Raw genomic sequence first — 13,813 nt, forward strand, 5'->3', positions numbered from 1 at the left:
AGTGCTCATTTAAATATGAGCGAGCAACAGACTGTGGAATTTGAATGAGATTATAAAGGGAGACGGGGTAGGATGAATTTCAATTTGAGAGCATTACATGTATTCTCTCTTTGCCTCCCCCCCCTCTCTACTACCCCACCTCACCACCCTCCCCCACTCCCTCCCAGAGGTGAGATAATGACTCCCTACAATGAGCAAGAGGGAGGAAGTTGGCAGCGCTGTCGCCTCGTAGCGAAGCCCAACAGTTATTATGGCACGGCTGCTCCTCCCCTCCTATTTATCTGTGAATGCACGCGCACACACACACACACACACACACACACACACACACACACACACACACACACACACACACCGATTTAGGTTAACAGAGCATCATATCTGAGTGCATCTCACCAGCAGCTCCACTGCAGTGGTGCGCATTGCACCTCCAAAACCTCCTGATCACATCACAACCCCCCTGAGCATTTATATATATATTTATTGTGTGTGTGTATGTGTGTGTAGGTGTGGGGGGGTGGTTGGTGGTGTGGGGGGGTTGCTAGCCTGAAGCTGCTTCAAAGGCAGCAGCAGGTTGAGGGAAGACACTGAAGGAGGGAGAAAGAGGCAGATGGAGAAAAAGCGGCGAGTGACAGGAAAAAAAGAGCAAGGAGGGCGAGTGAGTAGGGTGGGAGAGAGCAGATTGAGAGAGAGAGAGAGAGAGAGAGGGGAGGGGGGAGTGTGTGTGAGAGAGAGAGAGAGAGAGAGAGAAGAGGGAGGGGAGGTTTATCCAAGAGCGCTGGTGAGATCGAAGTTTCAGCCCTGCGCTTCACGCTGCACAGCCAGGACAGAAAACACCACACGTAGACACAGGTGAGACGACTCTTCTTCTTCTGCACCCTCTGTGAGGTGTTTTTTTTTAAAAAAGCCTTTTTGCATTCAGGTGTGAAGGAGAATGAATGAAAGCGATGAACTTGGTGCTCAGACGAAGTTGTGAGTGTGCAGGAATGCAGCGTAAACAGCGGAGCATCGTTGGGTGTTTTTGTTGCGTCCTGAGGGATCAACAAAGAGTCCAGGATGTGTTCATCCCAGTGTCATTTTCCAGATGAACTCCAAACACAAACGAGGGGTGTACGTGTTGATGTAATATTCATGGATGCTTTACTTAAGTGTTGCATGCAGTGCTGATTTTAAAACACTATACTGTATGTGTGTGTGTGTGTGCTTGTGTGTGTGTTCAGCAGTCGTGCCGCGTCTGAGCAGCATGCATTATTTATCTGCACTGATCTCCAGAAACAGCGATACCTCAGCCATGGCAGAGGCAGGGACGTGTGCACTGTAATGTATTCACGAGTGTTGGTATCATATGCGATCATATATCGTATGCTCGGCTGATATAATTTGCTGTGTGAGAGGGGAGCAAAGGGACAACCTGCATCTTTTATATGCTCAGATGTGCAACACTTGCTTTGTCTTGTTTGTAACATCTTGCCACAGCGGGCTGCAGCGTGGCAGAAACAGTATGCATGGATATCCTATGGTTTATTTATCTTTAATTATCTGTGGTGGAGATAGCGCAGAGCCCCGTGGCAGCAGGAGGCTGTGAATAAAGCTGAGGTGATGGGATCTCTGTAATCTGTGGAAGGTTGACTCTCCTTTTGTCTGCAGATACACTATCTCCATCCACATCAGTGTAACACACGGCTGCTGCGGGCTACAGATTCATCTTCTGACTCAGTGTGTGTGCGGATTACACATTTGTAAGAGGCATATGCTCGTGTTATTTACAGCATCTGTGTGTGTTTGTGTGCCTGCATCCAGCTGCTTCTGCCCTCTTTTATTGAGGACTGAATGCAGCTCCTGATGTTGAGACAGCAAACAAAGGAAACAGCAGTTAGAAGACAGACTCGAGGTCGCACAACAGCTTTAATTACAAGTAAAGGAATAGTTCACTGAAACTGAACCTCACCGCCTGTAGGCTAGGGAGGTGGTTCGGTAAAGTTTTGAGCTTGCTGCTTCGAGGAGGATTGAAGCTGGTGTCAGTTTAGATTTAAAACACCTGGATGGACAGAAAAATCACAAACATTTATAATGTTGTTTGCCTTCTGACTGGGAGCGAAGCATTGGTGTTTGACGAGCGAAGAATGAAACTCAAAGATCAACTGTCTATCTTCAGATTTTGCCTACATAGTGTTGCTTTGACACACACCGGCTTGCGTCCTCTTTCTCTCTGTGCGTCTGCTCCCTTGACTTTCTTCGTCCGCAGTATTTTTTGTGAAGTCGCCCAAAAAAAAACACCTCCTGTTTAGGAGTTTTTCACCCCTGATTCTGTTTTGACAACAGCAGGTGAACCGCCTGTGGAGTAAGCGTGTCGCTAATTATGTAGCTAATCAAACCAACAACATCACCAGAACCAGGTGCAAATGGTTTACGAGTTTGTAAACTATTTGCAGAACAGCCTCAGAATTTAGCTTCAGATCAACTTTTTTGGTCACGAGAGTATGACAAATATTTGCAGAACAAGCCTTTTATAAACTACACAATGAGGATTTTCTTTCATCGCGAGTACAGATGCTCGTGATGAGTACAATACTCGTACTCTTATCGTATCAGATACTCGCTGAGCTCTACAAATTCCTGATGATTGTGTCTTATGCTAAGTCTATTTTTGCCTTTCCAGGGAAAAGGAAAGGCACTTTAAAAAAATACTGAATACAAACTCTAACTGATCGAGAAAAGCCCTCAGCGCTGCATTTTCCTTTTCTTATATATATAATATATAATATACTCTACATCAGCAGCTACGCTAACATCTTGAAGCTCTGCCATTGTTGTTTTCAAGCAAACAGTCTTTTCTCACGCTGGTGTTCACATCTAAACCCCGTAGCTGCTGAACCACTGGGGTCGGCCACAAGAGCTTACCTCGAAGCCTGGCAAGATATTTGCAAGATCACATGATTTCACAAATCCAGCCACAAGTCCCGCTGAAAAAACAGTTTTCTTTATCCAAGTTGCAGCTCTTAGTAGTTTTCATTTGCTGTTCACTGATGCAGCTGTGACAGGTGTTACTCTTCCCAGAGGAAGTTCTCCTGATGTGAATTTCCAGGGCTCAACCAGTTTACGATCAAGTTTATAAAACCTTTTCCTTTTTCATCTAACAGTCAAAAACACACCTCAGACTTCTTGTGTTTCATGCCGCAGTTATTTTTAGATCTAACGTGTGAACCGTACGGATGCAGAAAATAATAGTCCTGTTCTTCTCACAAAGCTCCAACTGTTCTTCTCCCACACTGTTACACAAAGTCTCCCTCTGCCTCATGCAGTACTCTGCATGACTGATGCCACAGTGTAAAACAGTGAATGCAATACGTTTAATTCCACCAACAAATGCGTATGAGTGCAGAAAAAAATGTAAATGATGTTGACTTGCTGAGTGATGATCCACAATGAGATTCTTCTCGCAGAGACCACAGAGATCTCAGCCCCTTAAGAGGTCCTGAACATGATGCAGTGCAGCAGCGCTACAGGGTTAAACCATTTTAATGTTTGGCTGACAATAACATGAAGCATTCACCGAAGAAAATAGAAGTAATTATGACTTGCATATCTTGGAATTGTGACTCAACATAATTCTGAGATCTGTATCTCATTTATTAGAAAAATATAATTCTGAGATATTTATCTTGTAATTACGGAGCAGCGAGGGTCATTATTACAAGATAGCATCTCCATCGTGTTTCTGTGGTAAATGCACTTCCATTATGGGTGAAAATGAAATTGAAAAACTGACAGCGAGCCAGCGCACGGACGGTGAAACTGAAAGTGATCATTTTACATTTTGCACCAGACTGAAGCCTTGCCGGTTTTCTGAACTAGACTCCTGAGTGAAGCTGGAGCATCTAATTACGTGAACGACCTTCTGTAAGTCAGCGGAGGATAGCAGTGGTTTGATCTTGGAAATGTTACTAAGCTGCTGACAGAGCTGCTGCACAACATTTATAAAGTGTTGTTGCAAAAAAGGATATTTAAACTTTCAGAAGTTTCTTAGCCACACAAGGAATACGCTGTCGTGATTTCAAAGCAAAGATCAGACTTGTATACACCCATCAGCCGCAACCATAAATCACTGAAAAGTGAAGTGAATAACATTGATTATCTCGTTACGAAACAATGTTCTGCTAGGAAACTTTGGGTCCTGGCATTTATGTGAATGCCAAGTTGACACATACCACCCACCCAAACACCGTCACAGATCAAATACAACCACTACAAAGCAATGGCACTCCCTGCCAGTCTTCAAAAACTGCCCAGGAATGGCTCGAAAGACGTGATAAAGAGCTGAAGGCGTCGACCTGGCCTCCCAATTCCCCAGTTCCAAGTCCAATTCATGGAGGCCCCACTTTGCAACCCACAGGACTCAAAAGGATCTGCCACAAAAGCTCTGGTGCCAGAAACCACAGGACAGCCCCAGAGGTCCTGTCGCCAAGCCTCAACAGGCTCTGGTGAATTTGGACGGCAGGTCCAACAAAGTCCTTTTGGGAAAGATTTTGGCAACATCCCGGAGCAGTTATTTAGGGCTAACAAGACCAGTCCCCTATTGAAATGAATGGAGGTGAGTTGCTTCATCAGGTCTGTCGGCTAGACAACAAGCAAACAACTTTCAAAATGCTTGTTCCCTGAATGGAGTTTGGATTGATCAGGGCTATGCTGTTCTGAGACATATTTCCATAACTTACCAGGTAGTCCACCTTCCTCGCTCACTTATTATCCTCTCCTTCATTGCTGTTCATGAATGTCTGGACATCAGCAACGTTAACATCACAATGTCAGTGTGAATTTCAACGGCAATAGGGTTTCGCGACACAGCGTCACACAAAAATCTCGCTTGAGTTCAATATTTTCATCTCACATGAATGAGGCGAATTTTGCATGTTCACATCATTATTCTATTTGCGTCTTTTCATAGACTTTGCATGAAACCTCGACACGTGAGTAATTTGCTTCGCGTTTGATCTGAACGCACCGTTACTCCTACAGAGTGTGTTTAGCACCGTTAGCAGCGGGACAACAGAAAATATACTCATTACGAACACACAATCCTAAACGATACATTTAACTGACTACTTCTGAGTACGCTGATTACAACAGAGTGCGTCTTCTCATGCTGTTACCGTCATCTCTTTCTCCACAGCGCTGTGTCAGCACTAGTTACAAGCACTGGCTGGACTCTCAGCACGAGACCTCACGTTACAAGAACTGGTCCATCTACCTCCTCAGTCGCAAACGGCTGGCTGGCGGGACCTTGTGAATATTTTACGCTGGTTAAACCAAGAGGGCACTAAAAACCCCTTATTGATATTGGCAAGCAGGAGAGCTAGTGAGCAGTAAGCAGCTGCTGAGCAGCAGAGTCCTGCGTCGTGTGTGTTAGTGGTGCATAGATGAGCTGTCTCTTGTGTTTATCTGATCGGGCTTCATAGAGACCACCGATTAAACTTTGTGTCATGTATATCAGCCCATAACGATCGGTGCCTGATCAGAGCACCCTTAATCTTGAAGTGGTTTGTCTCCTCTCTTGTAACGTCTTTTGGCCAGGTCGATGCCTTCAGCGCCTTGTCAAGGTTCCCCAGCGTTATAACGAGATGATCAATTTTATTCACTTCACCAGTTAGGCCTTTGGCTGAGCCGTGTCCTCGTGCATTAATGAGACTCTGTTGGACATTAAACATTCTGGTCCTGGCTCGTGCTGAAACAGTAAGACTGGCATTTTTATTCCAAATAAAAACAGAATGTGGCTCATTTGCAAAGGCAGCAGAATAACACACCTCTGCAAGCAGCAAGCAAAATGCTGAAAGCAGATGGAGGTCTGTTTGTTCTGAGCCGGCCAGTCTTAAAACCCGTAACATGCATCCCACACAGGACACCGGAAAAACAGAATGCAACCAGCCACATGAGATTCCTGAGCAACTGCGGGTGAGTGTGTCGGTCGTGGTGCAGCGAGCACAGCTGTGGGAAAACAAAGCGAGAGCTGCAGTCAGACTGTTTCTAAGCATTAAGTTCACACCTCCAGGTTCAAATTATTGTGGATGTCTGTTATAAACAAGTCATGAAATAAGCTCTGAGCGGAGGAACATGACAGCACTGCAGCCGAGGATGTCTTTGAGTTATACAGCGAGTCATCATCTGATAATCCCTCTGTTGCTGCACTTATCTGTCTCTTGCAACATCCCCAAACACACACAAACAGTTCATTCCTCAAAGCCAAACACTGCTCCTCCGTGAACCAAACTTAACCTTCACGTAACCTCTCTCCAGTCCCAAACAGAAAATAAAAAACATCTGTGGATTCTTTCGTCTGTACACGTCTTCATCTTGATGATCAATACAGTCAGTTTATGACGATGAGTTTGCGTATTTTATATTTCCTGCGTTTCCCATAAATATCTCCAGCACAATGAGAGAGCGTGTGAATTTGCTGCTTTTGCTGGAGAGAGGGAGAAAGTGTTATAGCGCTCAATGATAAGGTTAGTTAGGTTAGGTTAGGTTAGTTTGGTTCGCAGCGAAGTCGTCCCGGAGGTCCAATCCAGGGGTCCCAATCCCTGTGTTTACTTTCGGTCGGACTCGAGAGACTCTAATGAAATGATTTAAGTCGGAAAGCTTTCGGACGGTCGTGTTGCTTGCCTTGATATTCACTCTTTGCCAGTTGAGTCCTACATTTCTTGAATTTCTGCAATGGTGCTGAGTGCAAAGTTGTCATGAAGCATTAGTCAGAAATGGTTCACTTATAATGATTATAAGAAGTCCCCCTTTTTTTAGATGCTGCTTCTGATGGCGTCTTCAGACAGACTGTGAGGCAAAATTTAAAGAAACAAGTGGGCGTGAAAGATGTATCACTCTAGGCAGCTTGGATTTAGGTGAAGACGTGACTGCGTGGATTTAAAATGTTTCAACTTGAGTGAAAGCTGCTTATCTGTATGACCACACTTGGACAAGAAGGGCGTAAAGAACAGAAATTGGAGCTAACGTCTGTACAGTCGGTACATCGGACTGTTTTCTGCCAACAGCACAAGGCACAACTTCACATGGCTGCTTCAAGGTGGTCAGTACAAATATTAGGGCCAGACAACATACTGATACTATATAATGTTCCTGATATGAGACTTTACTGTATATCACCTAGATTTTTATGTTTTTATATCATAATATGGCATGAGTGTCGTCTTTTCCTGGTTGTAAAGGCTGCATTACAGTGAAGTGATGTATTATTCTGAATTGTTCTACTTGTTCTCATGCTTATCTTGGCCCACTTAGTCATTATATCCACATTACTGATGATTATTCTTCAAGAATCTCATTGCGTTGATAGAAATATTTCAACAATTGTTTGATTAAAGACATTGATGCTTCCCAGAGGATGAACCCTATCCTATAAATCCTCCTATTTTTTTGTTTTGTTTGTTTTTCTTTTGATCCAACAACGGATTTCCATGAAATTTTGTACAAACATCCACAGTGCCCGGAGGATGAAAACCCCTCATCATCACGTCAAAATATCAGTCTGTCAAAAAGCTTTTTCGCAGATTTTTGTCAGAAAAATGTACGCGAAAATTTCTAAAAACTCATTACATATGTTCTTTTTAATGTATGCACACCTCAAATTGCCTGCAGATTTTCCATATTGCAGGCTTTAATGCTTAAATACTTTAATACTTTGATTAATTAAAAAAGCTTGAAAAAATGGAAAGCGTCAACTCGAGGATTTCAGATTGGTTCATTCATGAACTGAACATCTTCAGTTAATCAGCTGACTGAATCATGAAAAATTAGATTAGATGAAACCAGATTATTTTTGAGCACTAATTGGATTAACCATGAGTAAGTGGATAAATCCGTCTGTTCCTCTTCTGATGGATTTCTGCCTGTATGATGGCTCAACATCGGTGTAAACGTAAAATGGCGGCTCCACCAAAAAGAAACTCTTTGATTCTCAAGGAACTGACACCAAAACCTTGTATGTTGTTTAAGATCGTAGAAATGTGTCCTGCTGAACATATAAATATATAAAATATATCAATGTCTCAACACTTTTGGGTTTTTTTTGTTGGTTATCCAGCAGAATGAGAAAAATTGCGAATCAGAAAATCAAGATAATAAACTAATAGATTCAGTGTAATTTTTCCTGCGTCCCTGCGCTCAGATTTGGATCCCAAAGCAGCTCCTTACATGAGTGACATTTGTTTATTTGGTTCCATAATCACGCACACAATGAGCAGCAGTCAGCCGGCCCGGTCGGCTGCTTGGCTCATGTCTCGTCTGTCACTGGGTGGATCGAACCCTGCCGTGTTTCCTGGCAAGACACCAGGCTGCTGCCATCGCCGTTACTCTTCCTTCCTCTCTCTCTCTTTCTCTTTCCTCTCATCTTTCTGTCTCTCTGCAGTCGTATCGGGTGAATTGACAGCACTGAGAGAGCAGTCTCTCCGCTGCAGGTTTTCTTTGTACTGAGACAGTGGCAGGAGAACTAAAGACGTTTACAGGACGGATTAGAGTTCATAGAAATGGATCTCTTCTGTTGTTTGCCTCAGCTGACAAGCCTGGCTTACACCTCAAAAATCTTCCTCTCCTTTTTTGTATTCCTTCTTTCTGTGTTTCTGTCCGTCCGGTCCCCAGGCTGGTCCTGCGTCTACAGTCGAGCAGGCAGCTGACAGCACGGTGACAAGTGTTGAGGATGGGTGGATGAGAAGCAGTGGAGCGAGGGAGGAAGGGGGGACTAATGAGAGGGACAGCCACAGCAGGGGTCTGTCACTGCACCTCCAGATAACAGCCCCCCCGACTCTCTTTGATATCTGTCCCAAGTGACCAGGTCGCTCTGTCTTCAGCTTGTAGCAGTGAGGTGGGTGTAGGGGGTGCTCATTAACCACTCGTGCTTTTTTTCCCTTTTTTTTCCCTTTGTGCACTCGTAGAGGGAGGAGGAGGAGGAGAAGCAGAGGAGGGTGGTGTCAAACCTGGCATAGACCAAAAGAAAAGGCAAAAGCAGAATCAGGAGACGATCCAAAGGATGGGAGGTTGAATTGTTTATTTTAGAGGATTACTGACACACTCAGGTTCTCCACCCTTAACACTCCACCCCTCTCGGTGTTCGTATGAAAAATGCAGGCGCTTGTACACGAGGAGCTGCAGGAGGAAGCAACAGGGAGAGATCGCACCATTTATGATGTGAAAAATAACAATGACTCACAACAGAAAGTAATGCAGAGTACATTTAACTTTAAACATATATATTAGGGGTTCACCAATTATCAGTCTGGCGGATTATCAGGGTCGATATTCAGCATTTTTTTGTGTTGATTGATTCCCGATAAAATAGACACATTTTAAAATGCAGTGCTTTTGTTCTGGTGCAGCGTCCTCTCTGATGCATTTCTCTGCTAGTGTTCACCACTTTGTGTTCTCGGTGTCCCCCAGTGTTATCTGATGTGACGAGTAATTAGCCGATCAGCACTGAATAATCCGAATTTGCTAAAGTAACTGTCCACCCATCCATCCTCGAAGACTTATGCAGCTGCAAAAACAATTGTTTCCAAGATTGGTTTTATTTTTTAATCAATGCATGAGCCACAGAGGTCACAGGGTGAACTGGAAAACAAATACACAGATATGCATTTTTTGGGAATGACCATGTGAACGTGGAGGAAATGCAGCTTGTGATAAGGTGCTTTTGTGTTACTGCACAGAACAAAATCCATCAATATGTCCCTCGATTCTCCTTAATATTCTGCAGCTGTGGTGGTTGTGGCTCTGCAGGTTGTCTGAGCGAGACGCTGAACCTCAAATTGATCCGCGGTTGTAGCTCTGCTGACATCAGGGCGAGAGTGATTGAGAGGCAGACTTTGAAATGCTTTAGTTTAAATCGCCATATAAATGCAAAGGTGGACAAAGGTGCACGATGTAGTTTTGGGGAAGACATTTTATTCAGAAGAGAAAGAAATGAAAATGACCAAATGAAACGCGCCCTTGATGATAACCCTCACCTTGATGTTGTTTTTTTTAATGTAAAATAACCGGGCGGCATAAAGGAGGGTCTGTGTGGATTCAGTCAGTGACACAAGTGATTAAGCTCAGGATTGAAGATATGTGCGCTCATGAACTGAACACCTTCAGTTAATCAGAGAAACTGACACATGAAAGATGAGGTTAGCTAAATTAGATAGATCTCTCCTTTATACTTAGCTTAACATTTTGGATAATATAAGAACACACTTCAACAAAATATACAACAAAGGTCGAGTTGTTTTTACCTGAGGTCTGTGCACTATGGTAACATCTGTGATGAACCGGTAACTTAAACTGTGTATCCAGGTTAAGTTGTGTTCAAGCCACCATGCTGAGAGATATTTTCTGAAGAGAGCACAGGTCTCAGGCTCAGTCGGTTACTCTGGTTTTGAAGACGAGGAGAGCTCATACTTTGACCATGTGACAGCGGGACAGGCACTTCCTACAGCTACCAGTGTCCTGATCTTATTAGATGTTGCGATGGTGCGATTCGTGAACAGAAAATTATTGATTTAATGGAAAAGAGGTCCCTGACCGATCTCTTCACAATCTATTTAAGGGTGACAGATTTTTAGTTTGCACAGGAAACGCAGAGCTAGTTTGTCCCAGATAAAACTTTACAGCCGCCGTTTTTTATAAAAAAAAGCTTTTTCTTTTGTAGATCTCAAGCCATGGCTTCAAAAAGCATGGCAGTGTGAAGTAAAGCATTAACTATTTATAAAGACAAACTTTGATGACCCACAAGAGGGATTTGAGTTTAGACTCCAGGTGCTCGCTGTCAGTTCCCCTGCCCAGAAACCTCACGCTCCTCTGGGCTTTTGTCTGCACACATTGCCTGATTAGATGAGCTGTGGGGACTTACTCCAAAGTAGTACGACTCTTTGCTTAGAGAAACACCAACCTTTTATTTATAAGAATGCATGTCCTGTTAATGGATATAATGATAACAATAGACTGACGACTTTGATGTCCGTCCTCAGTGGAAGTGCACATTTTGATATTGACTTGGAGTCAGTGGTGTGAACTTTCATATGCACCCTCCCTCAGAAGCCTGCGCTTTGATTTCGCCCTCCCAGCAGGTAGGAGTCTGACTGAGGCGGCTTCAGCACATCAGTCACACCCTCCAGCCCGCACGGAAAAAACAGAACCGCGGTATTGATCACTATGGAAACGTTAATGTGCTGGGATTTCTCTGCGCATTTAACAGCAAGCGCACGACGGGAGCGGTCTTGATTTTTTTTCCTTTTCTTTGTGTTCTGCATGAAATTGATTGGAGGAAGAGAAAGAAAGTACTGGTTTTTTGCGCTCTGGCTAATGAGCCCTGGGAGGTTCTGGAATCAGTCTTTCACCTCACTGGAGGAACCAGGTAAAACACTTATTGATTTCCATTCATTCTCAAACCGGCAACACTCGATAGATTCTGAAAGGGCGGCTGAAGTCTGCCGGGGGTGTGTGTGCGCTCACTACGTGTGTCCAACAGTGTGCTGAACTATATCGACTTTTACATCCAACCTGTGGAAAATGATGAAGGTTTGAGTGCGCTATGGTGCAATCTGGTAGCTGTCTGGATGAATACAATATCTCTAAAATCTTATTGAGTAAAAATGATCATAGCAAACATTTCGATTCACATGTTGCAGGATACTTCTGGTTCATCACACGTCAGGTCTGAATTTAACAGTTTTTGCGATCAGGGACATTTCCCAACATGTTAACGTTCTGGAGAGGCCAAAAAACACAAGCAGCCACACGATTACACGGGTATTTATTTCCAGGTTGACCCAAAGATATTGGAATCAGTGATGGCATGTAACTAAGTACAATTACTTTGACATACTTGTACTTTACTTGAGTATTTCTGCTCCTTTTTACTTCCACTTCACCACATTTTGGAGGAAAATATTGTACTTTTACGCCACAACTTTTATTTGATAACCTTAGTTACTAGTTACTTTGCAGATTACTTGCTTGCATCGGAGCCAAAGTAGCAAAAATTTAAGCTACTTAATTTTTTTTCAAACATGTTGAATATGGGATCTGTGTATGAGTATAATTTACTTTAACTTTAACCTTACAGTTGACTTTTACTGTCACCAAAGACATATTTTAACACGATGTCTCTACTTTTACAACGGTGACTTTTGGAGGGGACAATCAGGATGAACTGTGTGTTATTTCCCAAAGTGTCCGTTATAAACATCCATCACAGTTTATGATAATGACGTCCTGGTTCCACTTTCATCTGCTGACAGCTTACACAGTTTTCCTGTGCAGTGGAAGATTACTAGAGATATTTTGTTTGTACTCGGTTTGGTTTCACCCAGTGGTTCGACTGTAACATCCGGGAATCACCAAGAGGGCTTCATCTTCTGATGCTTATTAATGTCTGTACCAAATTTCATGTCAGTTCATCTATTAGTTGCAATTAATGTTAAATAAATACAAGTAAGAACAAGGAGCAGGTCAAAGTTTGTCCGTAAGCTGTGATGGATGTTTTACAGCAGTCACTTTGTGAAACAGAACATATTTTCACTCACAGTAGCAGTAACATGTCTTCTTACAGCTGCTATCAAAACAGTTTCGAGTTTAACTGCATAATATGGATCAAGGTCAGACAAGAAATTGCTGAAATGCGTTCTGAAAAAAATTACATAATCACAGGAGGTAGGTGGCTGAGGGGAAGGTTGAGGGAAAGTGCAGTGCACAGCAATTATTTTGGTTCTGTGCTCAAGAACACTGAATCTGAAAAGAAACAAAAACTGTGGTTAAAGTGTTCAGCTTTATGATATTTAGTCCAAATCTGATAAACCATGTTTTATAGTTTATTATAAACTGCAATAACCGATTTCTTTGGACACAGTGACAGTGGAAACAAGTTGTTAAAGTGAGTTATGAGTCATAAGTGTTAATAACGTTGTCAAATAGTTGTGGTTTGGTTAGGTTTAGGCACTAAGCTGGTTATGCTCACCAGCTAGTCTCTAAACGTGTTTAAGTCCAGAGTCATTTGTTTTTAAGTTATGTTACGTAAGTTAACATACGTAAACGTTGTAACTATCGCTACGTAAGCGTAGTTACGAGACTGAAGGTACTTATTTTAACCCAAAATATGATCTTCTCCTAAACACAAGTCGTTTTTGTGTCTAAACCTAACCAAACCGCGACGGTTTGACAATGTTAATAACAGTTGTTAAGTCATAATACGTCTTAAAAGCTAACAGAGGAGCCCTTCACATTCAAAAGCGATGCTAAAAGGGGGAAAGGTAGAGCGTCACTTGACCAAGCTGTGTTGGGAGAAAGAGCGTGTTGATTTGAGAGGGGTGAGACTGAACCAAAACAGTCAAGTTGTGCGTCGGCCAGATAATGATCTGAAAAGCTCTGTAAAGCTGAGAGGAGCTGCAGACTGATGTGATAATTATCCGTAGGTTCATCACTTCTAGCGACCCCTTTGAGGTTTGATGGTGACTACAGCCGCTTTAAGTTAAAAAGTACTACACTGCTCAGCATATATGGACATGAACACAAGCTGAAAGTCAGCATTTTCAGCCTCCCAACACAGTAAAAACATCACTGTCCTAATACTTTCTGACAGCGCTGTAGAGTCCAGGAAAGAAGATGTGCCACTTCATCAGAAAATAAGTCCCTGAAATCACAGTTTGATGCTGTTTGAAGTGAGCGGACAGATTTTGCTTTAATCTGCATTAATATCCTTGTTGATGACATTACACATAAGGAGAGATGGAAAACCATTATCATGAATAAAGCACATCAGTTTTCGTGGCCTTCAGCG

The 13,813-nt window shown here is 42.9% G+C and overlaps 1 protein-coding gene across 2 annotated transcripts in view; it reads left to right on the forward strand.

Moving 5' to 3' along the window:
* The first annotated feature begins 721 nt into the window (after positions 1-721).
* Positions 722-13,813, forward strand: part of c1qtnf4 (C1q and TNF related 4) — a 37,302-nt gene continuing 24,210 nt past the window's right edge. The window contains exon 1 of one of the 2 annotated variants that reach the window (XM_084347778.1): positions 722-852. Coding sequence is in view for 1 of the 2 variants with exons in the window: in XM_084347777.1 (XP_084203903.1) it covers positions 11,287-11,392 (106 nt within the window). In the remaining variant the exon portion in view is untranslated. Of the gene's footprint in view, positions 853-11,227; positions 11,393-13,813 lie in introns of those variants that run through there. The other variant, XM_084347777.1, reaches the window with a different exon arrangement.

The sequence above is a fragment of the Pagrus pagrus genome (assembly GCF_965226575.1).
Source record: "Pagrus pagrus genome assembly, chromosome: 1".
Taxonomy (NCBI): domain Eukaryota; kingdom Metazoa; phylum Chordata; class Actinopteri; order Spariformes; family Sparidae; genus Pagrus; species Pagrus pagrus.